At 39.5% G+C, this 22,640-nt stretch overlaps 1 protein-coding gene across 3 annotated transcripts in view; it reads left to right on the top strand.

The window, feature by feature from the left end:
- Window positions 1–22,418, top strand: part of LOC145360391 (AP2-associated protein kinase 1-like) — a 75,381-nt gene extending 52,963 nt beyond the window's left edge. The window contains exons 12-19 of one of the 3 annotated variants that reach the window (XM_080215585.1): window positions 7,993–8,154; window positions 14,526–14,755; window positions 15,688–15,845; window positions 16,389–16,505; window positions 16,892–16,987; window positions 17,687–17,713; window positions 19,843–19,947; window positions 20,512–22,418. In XM_080215585.1, coding sequence (XP_080071711.1) covers window positions 7,993–8,154; window positions 14,526–14,755; window positions 15,688–15,845; window positions 16,389–16,505; window positions 16,892–16,987; window positions 17,687–17,713; window positions 19,843–19,947; window positions 20,512–20,606 — 990 coding nt within the window. In that variant the 3' untranslated portion in view covers window positions 20,607–22,418. The remainder of the gene's footprint in view (window positions 1–7,992; window positions 8,155–14,525; window positions 14,756–15,687; window positions 15,846–16,388; window positions 16,506–16,891; window positions 16,988–17,686; window positions 17,714–19,842; window positions 19,948–20,511) is intronic. The other 2 variants (XM_080215586.1, XM_080215587.1) reach the window with 2 other exon arrangements.
- Window positions 22,419–22,640: the final 222 nt, after the last annotated feature.

Below are 22,640 nucleotides of genomic sequence, written 5' to 3'. Positions count from 1 at the left end.
TTTTGTGATCACTATCAGTTTGGTTCAGTACGTTTTTTTGGGAAACCTGTTTTTAATTTTAAGCTTTCTTCAATTCCCAGCAATCTCTTATGGTGTCATCTTTACTGCATTGGATCTTTTAAAAGTCTGACAACACCAGGTTTTAGTCCAACCTATTTATTTGATAATATACTCACTAGCTTTCAGGTTAGCCCCTTCGTCAGGTGAATGGAGAGGGGCTGACCTGAAAGCTAGTGAGTATATTATCAAATAAATAGGTTGGACTAAAACCTGGTGTTGTCAGACTTTTTACTGTGTTTACGCCAGTCCAACGCCGGCATACCCACATCTTGGATCTTTTAGTCAGACTCTATCTTGGTTAAAGCCAGCTTTGATCAATGCTAGTGTAAGGAACTAACTGCGTATAATTTGAAGTATTTTGTATTTATCCTACAAGTTCTAGGAGCTGATCCTATGTTTGTCTCATAAAAGAGCTAGTAGTGACAAGCAGAAACTTTCAATGTCATTATTGACAGCAATACCACTTGTCACTAACTTAAGTACAAAATTAGTCCCTTTGACTAAAGGCCAAGAATGAGAAAGACCTGAAGGCCAGCGAAGAACATAAGAAATAGGAGCAGGAGTAGGCCATCTAGCCCTTCGAGCCTGCCCTGCCATTCAGTAAGATCATGGCTGATCTGAAGTGGATCAGTTCCACTTTCTCCATAACCCTTAATTCCTTTGTCTGTCAAAAACCTATCTACCTGTGACCTAAATATATTTAGCGAGGTAGCCTCCACCACTTCAACGGTCAGAGAATTCCAGAGATTCACCACCTTTTGACTGAAGTTCCTCCTCAACTCCGATCTAAGCCGTGCCCTCTCGTCCTGCTATCCTTTCTGAGCGGCAAGAATCTCTCTACCTCTACCCTATCCATCCCTTTCATTATCTTATACGTCTCTATAAGATAGCCCCTCATCCTTCTAAACTCCAAGTACAGACCCAGTCTATTTAGTCTCTTTGGGGACATAACCAGTTGTCTGGTTGGGCAGGCTGTGGCCCACCTCTATTTAAATATGACTCGTGCTATAGCTGGCAGTGCTATCCAGTATCTTCAGTTACGATGGAGGCTGCTATATGTTACAAGAAATAAGGTGGTGTTTTGACTTGGGGAGAACAATGACTGTGCATTTCTCTGAGGGTTAATGCTCTTCTTTTGGTACCACTCAAAGTGCTGGCTGACACCTTATGTCTGAGTTTTGCTTTTGTCTGAAGATCTAGCAAACAAGTAGGCAGCGGCGTGATGGAGATCTTCAAATGAGCTTGCTAAGCACATTAACTGTTGGTTTAGATCTCGTACCTGTAAGCTGGTAACAGTTTGACACTTGCTTTGTCAAATGAAGTCCTCATCAGTGAAGAGATTTGGACCTAGGTGTGTAAAATCAGCCACAAATCACTTTCCGAGTATGTTGCATTGTTGAAGAATCATTGAGGCATGCAGAAAGATCCTGACAGACAATTTCAATTGTGCCAAGCTATTAAAGAGCACCAGATATCCTAGTTTAGAGATTCCAAAAATCTCTGCCCACAATAGATTGGGAATACTAAATATAACAGTGGAACCAAAACTTTCTTGAATTGAGTTAGCATATATGTCAATGACCGAACTGGACTGGACTTCACTTCTTGACATTAACTGTCTCTGCTAATTTGGCCAGTCACAATGTAGATGTTGTAATTGTTTGTCCAAAACGTGTTTTTTATTTTAAATCAAGTCCTTCAGGATTTAAGGTATCTGCCTGTTTACTTTGAATGTCTTGATTGGAATAATTCCTTAACCACTTGTTTTGGTTTATGGGATAATTCAGAATCTCAATTTAGCTGATGACCACATTGTTCTCTGCCTTTCTGGTAACTTCTGCACATCAGACAATTCTGGCTCTGTTGTTAGATTTACTTTCTCATGTGTGTTGATATCACTTTGAATGTATGTGTGCCAGCCTCTGAGGTATTATCGCTTTGAGGTGATTTTATTTTGTTATGGGTACTCATATACCAAAGAATTCCTCCATGCTTCAAGGCACATATGATGAAATGGAAGAGAGCTTTTTAATTTGAGGGCAGGAAATTCTTTTTTTTTTTGCAAAGTGTGAAATTTTAAAAGATCATATTTCTGCACCTGTCCTTTGTTCAAGAAGGTCTTGGTTTGCTTAAACCTCTGGTGGCCACCCATTTCTCATGAGATTGACATTTTAATTGTATAACTATCTACCGTATGTTCAAACTTGTATTTCTTTAAGACAACTTTTTAAATCAAGGTTCAGAAGTACACCTTTCTAATGCTTAATGCAAGCATTCCATTTTGATGTCAGTGTTGGTTTTGTATAGCCTGAGCTTTACATCTTCCAGCATTTTAGCCCATTGATGCAGAAAAATTCCTATGTTTCATCCCACTTTGCTGTCAGGTTTTCTATTGCTAACCGTAAACATTAAACCCAAGTGATGTATTAAATAAGACCACTATAAGATGAAGTGGTGTCAGAATTAAATTGGTGTGCCAATTAAGCTGTGCTCATTGATTTGAAGATTATGGTTGATTTTCCTGTGTGCAACTGCATAGGTAATTAACTAAGCATGTTACATATGACTGTTGCTTGTGTAACCTCTCAATTCAAGCAAGTTGAAATTTTCTGTAGTGAAAACAGTAACTTCTGTGTCACTGTTATCTGCACACTTAAGTTAATGACCATCAGCTTCTAGTGCTTGACCCGATACATAGGCTTGATTTCCCCATTGCTATATTGTCAGAATATAATTTCATTTTTCATAAATTCTCATTCATGAGTTTTTAACCTACTGGTGCATTCTCTCCGGTGGGTGCAGCTATTGTGGCTGTCAGACCTTGTATTTAGATTTGCCTGTGTTCTTGGTAGTTTTGTTTGGAAATACAAATCTGCGTAATTCATCAAATATCATATTGCTACAATTTTTTCTTTGGAACTGAATGGGAACTCGTACATTGCCAGGGGAAAGAGGAGAAAGGATTGAGTTGTATATTTGGGCTTGGGTTGATATGTGACAAGTAACATTCACACCAAATGCCAAATGAGGGATGACTCCCAACAAGAGAAAATCTAAGCATCTGTGCCTCTAGCACTCAATGGCAGTACCATCACTGGATACCACCTCATCTGGGATTTAGAATTGACCAGAAACTTAACTGGACCAACAATCTAAATGTGGCTGCGAGAACCGGTCAGAGACTGGGAATACTTCTCTAACTTTATGAAATCAGGACTGGCAGAATAATGTTTAACTTGCATGAGGTTGTGCGGTTCCACTACTACTGTAGAAATTTGACAGTATCCAGGACAAAGCAGTCTATTTGATTAGTACCTCATCCTCCTCCACAGGTGTACAGTGGCACCTCTACACAGCAACTCGCTAGAGCAGCAGTTTTCCATCCCATGGCCCCTCCCACCATCTTGAAGAACAAAAGGAGTAAATGCAGGGGAACACCATCACCTGCAAGTTCCCTCCCCAAGCCCCATACCACCCTGGATTGGAACTAAATCACTGTTCCTTAACTTGCTGGATCAAAATCCAGCAACACTCTCCTTAACACAACTGTGAATGTACTTAATTGGACTGCAGAATCTAGTAGGTGACTCAACACTTCCTTCTTCAAGACACTTGAGAATGGGCAATAAATACTGGCTTGACAGCAATACTGAATTCCAAGACTGAATACAAAGGAGTAGACCAGCATATGGCCTTTTCAACTCTGTGTAGGCTGATGAAATTTAATCCTGCTGTCGGCATGGCTCCTAAATTAAATGATGGTTATGGATCAAGCTAAACTGTTAATTATAAATCTAAAGCACAGATCTATCTCAAGTTGGCATTCTGCCCAAAGAAGCAAAATCATTGCTGCACATATAGATTCTGCCTCTTAAGCCAACTTAAGATGAAGCAAATAAAGGGGGGCTGATGACAGATGGCAGGTTGGTAATGAAAGTAGGAACGAGGCTGAATATAGAAAGTTCAAAGGAGCAATGAAATCGGAGGTAAAGAGAAAACATGATGAAACTGGCAGCTAAAATAAAAGAGAATCCAAAAGATTAAAGAGTAGTAAGAGTGGGGTAGGGCCAATTAGCAACTGAGAAGGAAACCTACACCTGGAGACAGAGCATGGTTAAGTGAGTGAGTATTTGCATTTGTCTTTATCAAGTAAAAAGATGCCGCCAAAATCATAGTGAAAGAAAGGAGTTGCAATTTTGGAAGGGCTGAAAGTTGATCGTGGGGGTATGGACAAGGTTAGTTTAAAATTGATGTATTTCATCCAGTCCTGGTCATGTATCTGAGGATGCTAAGGGGAAGTAAAGGTGATTACAGCTAATACTCCTGCAGTCTTAAAATCCTCATTTATAGGCATGATGCCAGAGGACTGTACAATTACAAATATTTTGCCCTTCAGAAAAACTCCAAGGATAAACCAAGCAATTAACAGCAAGTTGGTTCAACTTCTATGCTTGGAAAGCTTCTAGAACTGATGCTCAAGGGCAAAAGGGTGGATTAATGAATGAAAGCCAGTATGGATTTGGTAAAGGCAGATTTGTGTCGCTGAAGAAAAATGCAGCAAATGCTGAAAATCAAACTACAGAAAGTGTTGGGAATAATCCAGTTAGGTGGCAACTGTGGAGACGGTGTGTTAGCGTTTTAGACTGCTGATGACCTTACATCAGGAATGTAATTTCAGCACACAGTTACATTACACACCGGTGCGAAATTTGAATCGCATGCAGGCTAGACCAGGCAAGGATGGCGTTGGTGAACAAGATTGGTTTTTACAGCAATTTTGTGCTTTCATAATATTTTATTCCAGATTTATTATCTGTTTGAATTTAAATTCCTCCACCTGCCCTGGTGGGATTTGAACTACTTTCAATAAAGTTGCCAGAATGCTCCTTTATCCCTAAAATGAAGCTGAGGTGGTTCTCCTTAGAGCAGAGAAGATTGGGAAGACTTTTTTTAAAAAAAAGTTAATCGTGAGAAGTCTAGATAATGGAGAAGCTGTTCCTATTGATTCAAGGTTCAAAGATCAGATGTTACTGATTTGCAAATCAACTAAAGCGAGAAGAACCTTTTTAAGGGGATGGGATAAATGTAAGGTGTCGGGTGAAAATTTGCATGACCTTAAGTGTTGGGGTTTGGGACTAGCTGAGTTTCTCTTGCAGTGTGTGGCATGGGTACATAAGACTTCCTGTGGTGGCCTCCTGTGCTGTAACCATTCTATGTTCTATTTAAATTAGTTTCTCTTCATTAGATATTTATTGCAACTGTTTAGATTACTGTGAAGAGATGGAGAAAATGCTGTAAGGAATCCCAAGAGGAACTCTATCATTGAAGAACTTCAGATTGCATAAGACCAACAATTGGTAATTTGCTTCTGCTTTTCATAAAGGGCAGTCAAGTAAATCTGCAACCACAGGTGTGCTGAACTTCAACACTAATACATTAAACTTCAAAAGTGACTGATATTGTTAGTTTGAGACTAAGCCTGATTTGTAGCATGAGCTTGTGGCCTTGGTTATTGACTCTGTTGCAGTAGGTTAAACTCAAACCCATAGGAGACTTGCTGCCTTGGATACAGCTTTTGCATATAATGTTTAATGGCAATTATTTGCACTGAACTTGAAATCTCTGCATGGAAATTACAAGTCTGAAGCACTTCATCCTTTGAAAGACTTAAAATATATGAATGCTTTGCTTGAGAGATCATTCTGTGAAGGTTAATTGGGCCAGTTCTCTGGTAATCCACTAATTAGAACATAGGAGCAGGTGTATACCATATGGCCCATTAAGCCTGCTCCGCCACTGAATGATCAATCTCTGATCTTCAGCTTCAATTCCCGAAGCTCCCATTCCCCATATCCCTTGATTCCTTGAGAGACCAAAAACCCTGGCCTTAAAGTTAGTCAGTGATGGAATATCCACAATACTCTGGGGTAGAGAAATCCAATACTTTGAATAAATTTCTCCTCATCTGAGTCCGAAATATTCGACCCCTTATCCTGAAACTATCCATATTCTAGATTCCCCAGCCAGCTGTGTCTACCCTGAGATTTTATTCACTGAATGTAATATATCAAGGCAGCCTTTATTGTAACTTCTGAATTGATTATTGCAAACTTCTGATGAAAATTATCGAAGCAATTGTAACCTGCTTACTAATGAAAACCAGCAGGTAGTTAAAATTGACCAGGTGACTGACTTGCAAACACCCTTTCTGAAGCCTGCCTAATAAAATGCATGATCCTCCTTTAAATATGCATATAATGACTCAATTTTCTTGAGCCCTTTTCTTTTTATTGTGGCCCAAATCGCTTTACGTTATCTGCCAGATGAAGCGACCAGAAGTGCATTTGATGTGACCAGGAGAGGCCATTTAAGTGTTTTATTGAACTTTCTTCGTGAAGTCAGGAAAATCAGAAGTTCTTGTGGATCACACAGGGGGTTCATACTTGCTCTCTCTCCCTTGTAAGATCCTCCTCTTCAGAGACTTCACATCATATTTCAAGACTGTGACCCTGAGTTAGCAGACTTTATTTCAATCGTTAGAAAAATGGTGGGAACTGGAAAAGGTAGATATCTTTTAAATCCAGTTTTTCTCGCCCCCCTCACCTAACCATACCCATCCCCTTAATCTTTGCTGTGTGGTTGGCATTGCCAAAGACCTGATGAACCTCGGGCACATGTGCCAGCCAAGAAAGAGCTGCACGTGCACAGTTTTTCGTTGGTCAGGCACCTGCACATGACCAATGGGACTTGCAGCTGAAGACAAAGACCCCATGAACCTGCACAAAAAGTGAAAAGTCAAAAAGGGTGCCAAGTCCCTGGGAAAAGTGACAAGTGAATAAACAGCACATGCTGTTCTGAAAATTATATTACTGAAACCATGCCAATAACTTGTATTGATAATTATATTTAGCTAATGCCTAGATTGACATTAGCATTATGCTGTGACTTCTGCCCTGCACTTCATTAATTGTTACTGCCTTTTTCTCGTGCTTCATTTTTCTACCTGAGTTAATAGTGCTGAGACTATTAATATAAAAACAAAATACTGCAGATGCTCTCTATTTTAAAAAACAATGCTGGAAAAACTCAATCAGGTAGCATCTGTGGGGAGAGACCGCCAACATTCTTGTTGATGACCATTGCAAAATATTAAGTCTTGTATGAACTGGGTAAATTAGTGAACTGATCTTCAGGATATCAATGTTCCTTTATACAGTTGACATTTGTATTGTCTTGTTTGCATTTTTCCAAGTTAATGGCCCAGGTTTTGCAGTAGCTCGAACTGAAGCTACCCGCGCTCAGCATTATGGTGGGAGTCAGACTTTTGGCATCCACACATGCACAGTAAAACGTGGAAACCCGTGTTTCTGGATTTCCCTCCAGATTTACTGCCTGCATCACTCTGCTCTCTGAAGCGAGCAAGGGATAAAAGTCACTCCAGAAAAAGTATTTTGCTAGAGGGCAGTTCAGAGAAAATGGTTGTGCCTCAATTTTTTATAGTACAGAGGCATGCTGTGACTACTGTGCTAGTCCATGAATGATGAATGAAAAGTTGAATTCAGTTGTAAGCATGTGTATTTTTTCACAAGTAGTGGGTGTCACTGGCTAGGCCAGATTTAATTGCCCTCAGAGGTGGTGGCAAGCTGCTGCCTTTGAACTGTTACACCCACAGTGCTGTTAGGGAGGGCGTTTGAGGATTATGACCCCAGTGACAATGAAGGAACATAAATATATTTCCAGGTCAGGATGGTGTGTCGGTTGGGGGTAACTTTCAGGTGATGGTGGTCCCCAGCGCCTTGTCCTTCTAGATGGTAGAGGCTGTGGATTTGAAGGTGCTGTCAAAGGGCATGGTAAAGAGGAAATGGTAATGGCTGAAGCTCCTTAAATCTAGACCTAAAGAACTTACCCCAATGCTGTACTCTATTAATATAGCATTACCAGGTGATGCAGCAGGCCCAGCAGCAGATGATGCAAAACTACTACATTCAGCAGCAGTACGCCACAGCCATGCAGCAACAAGCAGCTTTGCGGCAGATGATGACTCAAGCATCCGTTCAACAGAAGATGGCTCTACAACAGCAGCAACAAGCTCTTGTAAGAACTTTAATATATAGTTATTTATTAATGTTTCATGTACATTGTTAGACCTTGGTGAACCTGGTGCTATTGAGCTTTTTAAGAAAAAGCTCAACAAGCAGGATATCAGATGTTAATCCCGTTATTAAATGTGTTCAATGAAATACTTTATGCTGCACCTTTAACATAAACCCTTCGGTACTCCTGAGAGTTGTAAACACGAAATAAATGGAGTCAGAGAGAGGAGCGTTGGGAAGGATGAGCAAAATCTTATCAAAGTGGTGGGTTTTTCTGATTAGTCTTGCATGAGTGAAGTGGTGAGGCAAAGAGGAAATTCCAGACAATAATATTGACGTGGCTACCAATTCTGGAGGATAGGAGAATAGAGCTTGGGATGGTTGACCTAAAATGAGAGCCAATGTAGACTGGGCAGGGCTGGTGAGTGTCGGAGATTTTGTTGCAGCTAGGCCAATGAAAATGTCAACCACACTGACATGGGATCATATAACATGTAGGCCAAATTGAATTAGGTCAACTGTCCTTCCTAAAAGGACCATAATGAAGTTTTTAGGATATTCACACAGCTTCATATTGGCTTCATGTTTTTGCTTCCAATAATTTAAAAACTGAATTCAAATTCCCAAGCTGTCATAATATTTAAGTCCTCTGGGCTATTACCCTAGATCTCTAACACAAAGTAATGTGGCCATCTTATATCCATTGATCTAGGAAAATGTTGGCTCAAGAACTTAACTTCCCCTGGACTATTACATTGCACTGGGAACCATCCAGCAAAGTCTTTTAACTCATTAACTTCAGATGGGGCTGCCGTCTTACACTGAGTTGGTCTGAAAGAGTTGAAAGGAGTAAAATAATAAAAACCCTTCTAATTTCAGTGTGCTATTCAAAAGGCTAAGCCTTGCATGGGGTAGACACCTCCCCTACTGCCCTGACCTGCACACCCATTCCAAACATCTCCCTTTCAATGGGACAATCTTGCCTGGTTTACAGTAGTTAATGCCATAAAAATGGAATATGCTGTCTTTTACTCTGCTGTATTTGCACTTTACCACTGGAGCTGTAGATCTGCTGTGTTGCTCTGAGCCTCATGCGACCTTCCAGAGTCAGGCCACATGAGACAAAGCTTTAGAATTAAGCGTAGGTAAGTCAGTACAAAGTGGCAATCTGCTGTTGATTGCCATTCCTGGGAAGTTGTGGCCTGTAGTTACTGATTGTTACCCTGAAACTGCCTCATCAGTGGGCAACTGCACATGACCTAAGCTCCTTGGCTTGTAGAAAGTTTTAATGTTATATTCCTGGATTCCCAAGGTAATCTGTTTTCATAAACAAAGCAACGTGAACTACTCGAAAAAGGCCGAAGGCTTGAACCTTGTTCTTTTTGCAGAAAATGGGTCCCTGTGTATGAATGCACGCTGCTTCTGGCAATGTAAATGAGCCACTTGATGAGCTCAACTGATTATCTTATTGGTTGTTAGTATACCTATTGACACAGTCAGGATTGTTCAGGAAATGCTGACAAATGTGGAATCACATCTAGCAGTACATGTTTTGGGTTCTGCAAGCACTGGCTGCTCAAATGTGTTGAGACCCTGTCTATCACGAGCAGCCAGAGGAACGCGTTTGATTCCATTAACCACCCTCTGGGGTGTATGACCAATGTATGTTGTATCACACTGGCACTGAGATTCATGCACACCATTGTGCAGTTGTGTGGTAGGCTGCTCACCACAGAGTGCAGACCGTACCTGACCGGCCGTGCTTGCAAAACGTGAATAAAATGCCTGCTGTCAGACGTGATTCAGTGATTGGACAGGAGGAACTTGTAGTGATTGTTTGAAATGTGATATTCTTGTGTTTGTCCCGGTAAGTGCAAGATAGAAAGTTTTGGCAATGTGTCTCTTCAGCAACATGTCTCCAGTGTTTAATTGTATGCAATAGTTCCCTCTAGTGGTAAAGCAATGGAATATACTTTATAACAAGAAAGCAGCTGAGAAATAAAACCTGCCACTTAGTTATTGCCTCCTCTGATCTTTAGTCTTTTATTATTTTCTCCACTCTAGTATCTAGCATCTAGATCTTTTAGCATCAGTGTTTCTTCAAAATTAGTGCATTGATCATATTCTTTAGCATCTGATGGATACGTAATTCTTGAAGCAACAATTACTGTACACTGCTGTTCTCTTTGCAAAATTTGCCTCTGTCCCAGCTATCACATTTTTAAAATATAAACATGCTTCCAGCAGAATTATTCATTCTCCACTTGAAGAACATGACTAATAAAAACTACCAGAACTTACCGTCATCCTTCAATTTTTTTATCCTTCTCGTGATGAAATGTTGAAAATCAATTACCTGGAGATTTGCAACAACTGCCTGGGGATTGTTTTTACAATTTACATTCTAAACTAAACACATTGAGGAGTAGTTTTATTCACATTGTTGTGTGTTCCAACATGCTATCCCTTTATTTAATTTCAAGCCGTGCAGTGCACCGCGAGCAGTTTTCATTAACAACTCTTCATTGTATAACGATTTCTGTACTTCATTAAAAAGCATTCATATCTGGTCAGTGCCTTTTAATCATTTCACTGAGAATGTAACAGCACAATGTAGGCATGGCATTCTTAGAATTTAATATGATTCAAAAGTACCCTTTCTACTTCAGTCCATGTATTTATGCATTGTTGATGGATTTTTTTCCTGCTGTGAACCTTGATTCCCATACACACTTTTTTCTTCCTTCCATTTTCCATCTCCCTCCCTATGTTAAAATTCTTCAATTATGGGTTTCTAGTTTTTATTTAATATTATTTATTAGGGGGGGCACAGCGGTTAGCACCGCTGCTTCACAGCTCCAGGGATCTGGGTTCGAATCCTGGCTCTGTTTGCTGTATGGAGTTAGCACATTCTCCCTGTGTCTGCGTGGGTTTCCTCCAGGTGCTCTGGTTTCATCCCACTCCAAAGATGTGTGGACTAGGTTGATTGGCCATTCTAAATTGCCCCTTAGTATAGTGAAATGCATAGGTTAGAGGGATTAGTGGGTAAAATATGTAGGGCAATGGGGATAGGACTGGGGGGGGGGGGGGGGGGTGGATTGTGGTAGGCGCAGACTTGATGGGCTGAATGGCCTCTTTCTGCACTGTAGGATTCTATGATCCTATTGCCACATATATCAGTATACAGTGAAAAGTTTGTCTGTTGTGCGCACATGGGAGCAGGGAAGAAGCTGTTCTTGAGTTGGTTAGTATGCGACCTCAGACTTTTGTATGTTTTTTCCTGACGGAAGAAGGTGGAAGAATGAATGTCCAGAGTGCGTGGTGTTCTTAATTATGCTGGCTGCTTTTCCAAGGCAGCGGGAAGTATAGACAGTCAGTGGATGGGAGGCTGGTTTGCGTGATGGTTTGGGCTACATTCATGACCTTTTGTACTTGTCTTGGGCAGAGTGAAATTTGATCGTGTACTGAAGTGCAAACTCTGGGTATGATCTAATGTTAGAATTGTATGAAGAAAAAAATGAAATGTTAGAATGTCCTGTTGAAATTGATTGCAGTGCAGCAAAATTTGTAACTCCATCCCCTCAACATGCTCCAGTCTTTAGTAATGATACACAGCTTTAACATCTGACTTCTAACAACCTGGCAGCTGCACGGGGTGACAGACCCAAGGGCCAGCTCTGTGCTATAGGACTCTGGCTGTTCTCTTCATTTAATGATTCAATACATAAAATGCTTGCATGTTATCTAGCATCAAAGCTAGGCTATACTTTTAAGGACTTGAATGGTCTTGAACATTAAGGTTATTGAATATCCAAATAATACAAAAAGTTGTAAACAACTTAAAACCAATTGTGATGAGATTAAATGCTATTCAGGTGATTGGAGCTTTATCCATTGCTTTAGAAATTAAATCCTTAAGTTATTGTCAAGGTAATTTTAGAGTAACATTAAATCTGTGTTGTTCTCGAGAGTAACATGATATATCTGCAAATTGAGATTTTATCACAAAAATTTCTCTGAAGTTGTAAAGATCTAATCTCTGGAATTGTAACCTGCAACCTTTTTGCTCCAGAGTCTCATTTGCAACTCCCAACCTTTTTCAGTTGCTGACATGAAGAAACCCCAAAACAATTAAGGGGGGCAGAGTAAGAGCAGAATCTCAATTGTGAGGAATAACAGGCTGCATTTCAAATAATTATTTTCTTTAAAAAAAAACATCATGCTCTAAATAAACCTGTTAAATTGATATGTAGTTATGAAATGATTATAGAGGATGCCTTTGGTTTGAGGCACAGTTTTTACGGTTGTAACCATTGCTGTTCATAATGTTGCTGATTGAAGTTTTTTTAATCCTGGGAATCAATAGCCCAAAAAGAACATAATTTTACATAGCTTAAATTGAAGGTTGCTTAAAAGATGACTTTATTGACAAAATTGTAGCCAAAAACACCCAGAATTCAGGCCTATTTGACTTTAGTTTTTTTATTAATAATACAGATTTGATGTATTTTTATGTATGTAAATTACAGTAACAGGGACACGTAGCAATTTATCATGTATCAGTTTAGAAATGCTACTTGTTCTTTTTTTCTTGTTTTGTGACTCCCAATAGGTTTTGTTTTTGGGTAAATTATTTTAAAAAGGCTCTTCAGGTTTAAAAAAGATTGCCTGGCCTAAACATTGGTGCCTTGGCTACACATCTCTGACATTCAAGAGCAACTTTGCCTGCAGGTAATCATTTTAAAATACCTTTGAACCCGCCACATGTTTTGTAATTTACTGGATTAATAGATGAACCTTTCAGGATAGAATGCAACATTGGACAAATCCTTGGAGTTTTCCACTCTTCCACTGAAGTAATTAGACATGTGTATCCCTCAAGGAAGAACTTTACGATGCCTCTATCTTTGAGCTATTTTGTATTATGAAATTCTATTTCTTCTGCCGTGTGTAGCTTTTGACCCAATGTCATCTCTCTACAATTCTTTTCTCTGGTTTATTAATCTGTATATGTAATAATTGTAAAACCTTTTGTATCAATGGCTGAAAATGTAGCATGGTTCTAATTTCTAATAACACTAAGATTTACGTGGGCGGCACAGTAGCACAGTGGGTCGCACTGCTGCTTCACAGCTCCAGGGATCTGGTTCACTGTGTGGAGTTTGCACATTCTCCTCGTGTCTGCATGCATTTCCTCTGGGTGCTAAGCAAAGATGTGCAGGTTTGGTTGATTGGCCATGCTAAAATTGCCCCTTAGTTCCCTGAGATGCATAGGTTAGGGGGATTAGCAGGTAAATGTGTAGGCATTATGGGGGTAGGGCCTGGGTGGGATTGTGGTTGGTGCAGACTCAATGGGCCAGATGGCCTCTTTCTGCACTGTAGGGTTTCTATGATTTCTATGAAACTTCCAAGCAATTTCTAAGTCTTTATTTGCTGAAGGATGTCTTTAGACAGTTGACGTTGACACCACATGTATGAACTGTACCAAAATTTTTGTGAAATCCTCAATGTCAGGAAGGAGACAATTCATCAGAGCAGATAGCTGTCCTGTGTTAAATCTACAAAAGCAAAAATTTCTGCTTTAAGAAAAATCCTATTATGGATCAAAATTTGCTATTGCAGTGCTGTAACTGTAATCAAAGTTGTGCAGTGGATATAGCTATCACCAAGTAACATTTTCTTGGCACTTTAAGTGTGTTTCTCAGCACTACTTGTACTAAAAGTAGAGGTTATGATATGCAACATGTTTGCCATGTCATTTCTAAGGATTTTGGCATGGATTACATGGTCATGATGCCCAAGTGCAGTTTTTATTCACTTATGGGATGTGGGTGTCGCTGGCTGAGCCAGCATTTATTGCGCATCCCCATCTACCCTCCATTTTCAGAGGGCATTTGAGTGTCAATCTCAGTGCTGTGGATCTGGAGTCACACGTAGGCCAGACCAGGAAAGGATGGCAGATTTTCTTCTCTAAGAACATTGGTGAATCAGGTGGCTTTTTATGGCAATTGACAATGGTTTTTGTGGTCATCATGAGACTTAGAATTCAATAAAAACCTGGAATGAAATTTTCACTACCTGATATGGTGGCATTTGAATCTGTGTCCCCTGGGTCTCAGGATTGCTGGTCCACTGACATACCACTATGCTATTGTCTCCTTGGCTTTTAAATAACATTGTTCTAGAGCAGTTTTCTATTTGGTTTGGAGTTGGAGGGATAGTGTGTATGATCCCCTCAAACAGGATATAAGATTCCGATAGTGGCATAAACCCCATACATAACTAACCATCAGTTAGACTTCCTTCAATTCATTTTACACAAATTGAGCTAGTGAAAATGAATACACGTAAAATATGATGATTTCTGTACAGTTACAGGCACATATGCAGCAAAAGCTTCAAGCTCAGCAGGTTCAGCCCAGATCCCAGCAGACAGCCAAGCTGCTGTCGCTGACGCCGCCAGCTTCACCAAAGGTACAACGAGCGGGCCACAGGAGAATCGTCAGTGACGTCCCATTCAGCAGTGTGTTTGGAGTCCCTGCCAGTCGTTCCTCTCAACAGCTGGCAGCAGCGGCCGCAGAGGCCAACCTTTATAAATCAAAGTGAGTTCATCACAACAGCTGTAGCGATTTCAATTGCGCCATAACTTGGGAAAGCTTATGGAAATCATTGATTTCTGTTCAAAATCGCCCACCTCATCACCATGTTGTAGAGCTAAATAGTATCTTCTACCATCACCATTGCTGATAAAGTTCCAAAATGTCATCACTTTCCAAAACCTGTTGTTTTACTTTACGGCATAGTAGTATTTAGAATATTTTTAAAAATTAAACCGGTCTTTCCTCAAGCTTAAGTTAAGTTTATTTATTAGTCACAAGTAGGTTTAAAATATGAATGCAATGAAGTTACTGTAAAATCACAGCTCTTGTGATTTTTCAAAAATCTAGGGCGGCACAGTGATTAGCACTGCTGCCTCACAGCGCCAGGGACCTGGGTTCGATTCCCGGCTTGGGTGACTGTGGAGTTTGCAGGTTCTCCCCATGTCTGCATGGGTTTCCTCCCCCACACTCCAAAGATGTGCGGGTTAGGTTGATTGGCCATGCTAAATTCCCCCTTAGTGTCAGGGGGACTAGCTAGGGTAAATGCATGGGTTATGGGGTTATGGACTGGGTGGCATTGTGGTCGGTGCAGACTCGATGGGCCGAATGGTTGCCTCCTGCACTGTAACACTCTACGACTCTATCTGGAATTTTGTGCCTCAATAAGTATTGCCTATTTATGAAGAGATATTGTTTCCTGTAGAATTGGATCTGTTTACATCTATTGACGATAGTGAACTACATTATGTAAATAGAAGATACTTTCAGTAATAAGAAGTTGGTGGGTGACAGCTTTTAACTTTCTGGGACTTGGTGTTGTCTGATAGATTTCCAACCTGGGATTTATCTGTTTTATGGGATGCACGCTATAGTTCGGTTATAAAACTAAATTCCTGCATTTTCAAATGTTTTATTTCTGGCCAATTCTAACTTAGGTCAGCCTCTACAAGTCCTGCAGGATCACCAAAAACTTCAGAGCAAAACATTTACAGTCCACCAGATCTCTCCGTATGGAATCCTTTTGGGGATGACAATTTTTCCAAGCTAACAGTGGAAGAACTTCTAGATAAAGAGTTTGCTGAGCTTCGAAATGGTGAGTGTTTTGTGTGTTTGGGAGGTGCGTGTTCTGCTTGATTTTTCTTGAATTGTTCCATGTGACACTTCCTTGTCCTCTGTATAACCAGTGCAGCTAATCATGCGGCATTAATGGGACAATGTAACCACCACCCATGAGGTTGCATGCTCCATCTGTTAAGTTTTCTTGCCTTTTAAAATGAGAGAACCTTGGAATGCTGTTACATCACAGTATGATGAGATTTTCTTGGTGCTAAAACTGGTTTCCTGATTTTTGGTTTGCCTGCGCTGGGAAGTATCCCTAAGGGTGCATTGTCGCACCTGACTTGGAGAAGCAATCAGTAACTACTTGGGTGTCGATCCAGAAAACTTCAAGCTGATGAAATAGTCCTCTATATGTTCCACTAAGGTGAAGCTCAATCAAGTTAGCAGTGTGGCCAGAACAGGTCAATTAAAGACCATTGTTTAAACTCCTTGAAATACCTCGTCAACCTTTTCAAAAAAAATGAAGTCAAGATGGTCCACATAAATTGATGCTTTTTCTTCCAAACTATTCAAACAGATAAAACTGCAGAATTGAAGAACTTGCCAACTGACAGTTTAACTCCAGCATTTCATCCCAGCATGACTCCACCCCAGACAGATGTATTTGGGGCGTCGCCCTTTGCATCTGGAGCAGGTTTGTGTTAGGATTTATATAATCTACCAGCAGCTGTAGACTCCTTGTAATTTTGCTATCAATATCGATCACCAGGCTTTTCACAGTAACTTCATTGCTTTGCTTTAAGGTAAGCCCACTTGTGACTAATAAATTTTAAATTGACATTTATCTGTCACACTTTGTACTGAATAATGGTTTAATAGAAGTGAACCAATTTGGTAGAAAAAAATTAAGGGAGTCCACAGTGAAAGTTTTTAAATTGCAAATAGCCTCTTTGTAGCTCAGTTTATATTTTTAATTTAGTCACTAATACTCAACTTGCCTGTTGTTAGAATGCATGAAGTTCTGTCTCCTCCTTTCTCATACTGTTTTCTTTCTCCCTTCTGTTCTTTACACTTCGTAAGAAGCTAAAATATCTCTGCAAGCTTCAGTTCTAGAGTCTAACTCTTCAGCTGCTATTTCTGATCCTTTTATACATGTACCGCTATCTGATTTCCCAGGTAAGGATGAATAAATGATGAGGCTTAGTGTTTTGGTCTCTTAAAGATTATTCTAATGAGCGAGAGAGGCATGGGAGGCAGTTCTTCCGCAATTAGCCCAAATTCAATTTTGAACTATGCTTTAGTAATTACTCAATGGATGTATACACTTAACTGCATCTCTTCCCATGTGAGACAAGTGTGATTATTGAGCTAGTAAGATTTGTTTTGCATATTACAATACACTGGGAAAGAACTGGTTGTAGTTTATTTCATAATTACAAATTTGAACTATTACTTAAAACCACCATAACTTTTTCCTGATCCTGCTTAGATTTAACTAATACTTTGTATCTGCATAAGTAGTCAATCAGTCTCCAGTAGCGTGAGCACTTCATTTTGGAAACTGTTCTCCAAATGCCACAGTATCTCCAGATCTATGTGTAACACTTCAGTAACCAGAGTGTATATAAATCACATTTTTCCCCACCAATAATGTTACTGGTAAGATGTAATGTCAATGTAAATAACTTCTAGGGGAAAAAAAACCTCAAGGCTCTGGCCAAAATTGAGGTTTTTATGCTACGCTTGGGTGGGAGAGGTAGTTGGCATGTGGGTCTCTGTGGTAATAGGTAACCCAGCCACAATGTAGGGTGACTTTGTCTATTATTCTGAAGGTGAAATAAGTTTTTGTTTAATTTCCTTTATGCTGTCAAACAGTTGACCTGTTGATTTGTTTTGGAAACGGTAAGGAGAACTTTTTTCCTTCTAACTTGAGATCTAGTTAGAAAAATGGACAGTCAGGCATTCATTAAAATGGAAAATATGGCTCAGTCATTTAAAAGCTTATAGTAATCAGTGCTCCATAAAATGCACCAAATGTGTTTTGGTAAATTGCATGCAAAATAATTTGGTTGCTTGTGGATTGTAGTTAAAATTGCAAATTACTGGGAAAGCTTTGACATTGAGATATCCAAAATATACTTTATTTTCAAAGTTCTTTCTAAATTATTGATTTTTCCCTCTTCCCTCTTTCCCTTGTGTAAAGACCTTGCCAGAGTAGAATTTTTTTGTCATTCATCCAAATAACCATTTTACACGCACCAATTTTGATGGTCCATGTTAGAATCATAGAAACCCTACAGTGCAGAAAGCAACCATTCGACCTGAGTCTGCACCGACTGCAATCCCACCAAGCCCTATCCCCATATCTCTACATACTTTACCTGCTAATCCCTCTTACCTACACGTCTCAGGACATTTAAGGGGCAATTTTTTTAAGCGTAGCCAATCAACCTAACCCACACATCTTTGGACTGTGGGAGGAAACCGGGGCACACAGATGAAACCCATGCAGACACGAGAACGTGCAAACTCGTGGACAGTGACATGTTGGTAGACTGGCACTCACTTCCAAGCCCAATCCTGTTGTAGAGATGTATGCTTCCAGTAGGAAACATTGTCTGATCAAGAACATAAGAAATAGGAGCAGGAGTAGCCCCTTGAGCCTGCCCTGCCATTCAATAAGGTCATGGTTGATCTGAAGTGGATCATTTCCGCTTGCCTGCCTGCTCCCCATAACCCTTAATTCCCTTATCGATCAGAAATCTATCTACCCGTGACTTAAACATATTCAATGAGGTAGCCTCCACCGCTTCAATGGGCAGACAATTCCAGAGATTCACTACCCTCCTGAGAAGAAGTTCCTCCTCAACTCTGTTCTAAACTGACCCCCACCCCTTATTTTGAGGCTGTGCCCTCTAGTTCTGGTTTCCTTTCTAAGTGGAAAGAATCTCTCTACCTCTATCCTATCTAGCCCCTTCATTATCTTCTATGTCTCTATAAGATCACCCCTCAGCCTTCTAAACTCCAGCGAGAACAGGCCCAATCTACTCGATCTCTCCTCATAAGCTAACCCCCTCATCTCTGGTAGCAACCTGCTGAACTTTCTCTGTACTCCTTCCAAGGCCAATATATCCTTTTGTGAATAAGGAATCCTGACCAATTTCTACTCCCACTTCACCCAGTTTTCTCTCTACTTGACCCAGAGCAGCAAGACCAATTAGAGCAGCCCTACCATTAATAGATCACAGTAAGAAGTCTCTTAACACCAGGTTAAAGTTCAACAGGTTTATTTGGTATCACAAGCTTGCGGAACGCTTCTCCATCAGGTAAGTTAATCTGTTGAGTCCACTTGTTGGACTTTAACCTGTTGTGGTGTGACTTCTTACTGTGCCCACCCCAGCCGAAATCTATCTCCACATTAATAGATCACTCAATGCCAACACTGATCTTCTGTCTATATGGGCCAACTGCTCACCAAATAAACTCCAAGCCAGCAGGGCGGTTGTGGTTATTTTTCCACAGATGTGAGGCCTGTATGAAACGCCATAAAACTAGAATTCTATTTTCTATGACAGGATATTAAAAATTCAATAATTTCTTCCATCATAAATAGATTGGTGTTCCCATTATTGTTTGCATCCTTGCAATTGTATCTGAAAATAAATTAACTTGATGGTTCTCAATGGCAAATACTTATGGATTTTTGTTCTAGTACTAAATTTCACATGTGCTTTGCTTCAACAAACGTGCAAGAGATTTCACAACCAAAATATAAATTTGATTGCTATATACATTTTGGGCTACCTGCCCTAGGCTGAAGGTTCAGATAGCCAGATATGATTCTGATTCTTTAAAAGCTGACTTTATAACTCTTGTCAATTTCTTTAAAATGCACTTTTTTAAAAAAGAGGGAACTCTTGTGCTGCATGTTCTACAGAGTGGGTTTGCTGTATTTTTGCTCACTTTTCTGTCTTGCAACCTCTTTGAGTCATTGTGTTCCTTCCTCTGCTATTCCTGTTGCACCTTCTCAGGTAACTGTGCTGGAGGTGACTCTGTTTCAAATCCCAGAATCCTTCCTGCTGCTTCAGCTGACAGCGCTGACTCTTTTACCCCTGCTGTATCTTCTAATCAGACTGGTAAGAGGAGATGGCAGATGATCTGATTGTATAACTGGTGCTTGTGATGAACGCAGGACACAAATCTGTTCCCAGGTAATATGGAAAAAAATGTGCACAAAGAAATCCAAACACATGATTGGCTATAATTGCTAAATAGCCGAGAAAATGTTTGACTTATTGTGATGATTCTGCACTGGTGTGAAGTACAACCACCACAGATAATTTTCCATATTATTCATAGAATGTCTGGGATTGACTGGCAGCACCGCATCTTGTTTCAGGCCTGTGGTATTATCAATCATTTTACCAAGACACTGGTGTAAATTCATTGTAGCTGTGGCATTTGCTCCTATTCTTTCCACTTTTAGCCCAGTCTGTGCTATTCTTTCCTCCTTTCTCATTCCATCTCGATATAACTTGCCTTCTTACCTTTCTCATCACTTTTTTTAAAATCCGTCAATAACTAATGATTCCAACTCCAGTGGTGTGATTGCAATTGGGAATAATATGAAGTAGTTCACAAAATCCAGCTGTGTGATGCATAAAAATAACCTGGTAAAGTGATATTTTTTACTTTTCTAGGTGCTCATTCAAAGAACCGCAGTGGGAGTTCAGAAAACAGTCTTCCTGGTCTAGCTAGGTCTTTTCTGCTTGTGGATCAGCTTATAGACCTTTAGTGACTCTCCCATTAACCTACCTGCATATTAATTACCTGCACCTTCCAGTAGAAATCCCTTTCCAAAGAAAGCATGGTAAAATGAGTAGTATACCTCAGTTGAATGCCACGCCTACCAAGACACGATTGTAACAAGATGCAAAATGGAGATGCTACTAAAAAAAATGACTATTCATCAAGGCCTTCCTTCACCTTGTTCCTGCCCGTGTGCCGTTAATATGCATATACAAGAAAAACTGCTTGGACATCCCTCCATTTTAAAACCTGCTGAAATCCTCTTCCTACCTTCCTGTCTTGTGTTGAAATGTTTCCCTGCGGGATCTTGGCTCGATATACCTCAGCATTTTTGTGCATTGTATGGTAAAACTGTGCCTAGCTACAATATTCTTTAGTTGCACAAAGTGATTAGTTAAATTGAAAATGCAGTAATCGATACCCTGTTTGCCTTTTTTTGGTTTGGTTTAATTTTGTACCTTGGGATCAATTTAAGCTAACACTGCCTGGGTTCTTCTACTTGTCGTGGCATTGAGGTTTGATTGATAACTCGCATGACACTTGGTTATACGCTGATGTGAAAACATGCAGCTCATTTTGCACTGCTTAATTGTTTTGTCTTTATTTGCAATGTTGAGGCATGCCCCTCAGTTATTTGAGCATTTTTGCCCAAGCCTTTTTGTAAAGATAATTTCATTTTTTTCTGCTAACATTGTTTAGCCTCAAACTGCGTCAGGGCATCAGCTGTTTAATTTGTTTGTCCCTCCACTGTTATAATTTTTGAATTTTAATTTGACTAGCTAGTTTTTTAACTTGATGTACAGCCATACGAATGAAGAGTCATCCAGTCATATAGGGCTAAGCAGCAATGAGTGCAATACCTCCCAGTGTAATCTTCCATCAGATTTTAAAAGTGTTTTTTATTTGCAATAAGTCATTTACTTTCTACTAAAGACATTAAAGCAACCTTGCAGGTTGGTTGAAGTTCATAAATATGTACATGGTAAATTCACACAGTTCTGTCTTTTCTGCATTTTGTTCATTATGACATGAATGAGGATTTTGAGGTTTTAATTCTGGCTTAATTCGTCCCCAAAACCTATTGCACAAACCTGTGGAGTAAAAGGAAAAGAAATCCTTTTTCTTTTTGATTCAGTACAGAATTTGGCTCTTTATTTAGTCTTCAATTTTGAAGTGGTCACTTTTTTTCACTTTTTTAATTTAAAAAAGATTTAGCTTTTTGTAGACTATTAGTCGGAGTAGTTACAATGAGTACCAAAATAGAAGCTTAGTTATATGAATGATGGCTGTTGTGTATCTTGGGGTGATGAGCTTTTACAAAAAGTGTCTCAGGTAACTTTGCTAGATATACATATATACACATTATACACTTATATAAATATAAATGAAACAGTAAAGTTACTAACTGTTAGCTGTAAATATTTCAAATAGGATGAAGATAATGATGGAACAGTCACCTTCCTGATGTCTTTTAATGTGTAATGTGAGCACTGTTACTAGGTGTCACAATGTGCAATGTTGACTATAATAATAAATTGCTTAGTTTTGACAGGGTTTTTAGAATATAAAGCTTTGCACTATATTTTTCATTGTGTTTAAATCTCAGGATATATCCTGTTTCCCTGTTTATCACTGGCAGGTGTGAGCCTAAGATATGTCGCATTGTTTCTGCACTAGTTATTTTGAATGTCCCACCACTAGGCTAGTGTTGAATGACTGCAACAAATGGATAACTAAAAATGTGATTATTTAAAACGTATATATGCTGTAAATAAATTTGAAAACATTTTCACATTTACATTAAATGCTTTTTTCTGGTTTATTAATATTGTATATCTGCACCATGCTATTAGTGCACTGTCCTAATAGCTTTGTTAATGAATTCTGTGCTTTGCAAAGATGAGTATGACTGTTTCTGTTGGGAGTATATAATCATGATATTCCAAATAAAAATGTCTTGTAGGGAGAATATGCTTAGCTTTGTTAAAAACAAATTCTCTGGATTTGAGTCTCAGCAGTG

Source organism: Carcharhinus amblyrhynchos, chromosome 31, assembly GCF_965287045.1.
Source record: "Carcharhinus amblyrhynchos chromosome 31, sCarAmb.v2.hapA, whole genome shotgun sequence".
Classification (NCBI taxonomy): domain Eukaryota; kingdom Metazoa; phylum Chordata; class Chondrichthyes; order Carcharhiniformes; family Carcharhinidae; genus Carcharhinus; species Carcharhinus amblyrhynchos.
The sequence above is the reverse complement of the archived record's forward strand: the minus strand, read 5'-3'. Positions and strand labels throughout refer to the sequence as shown.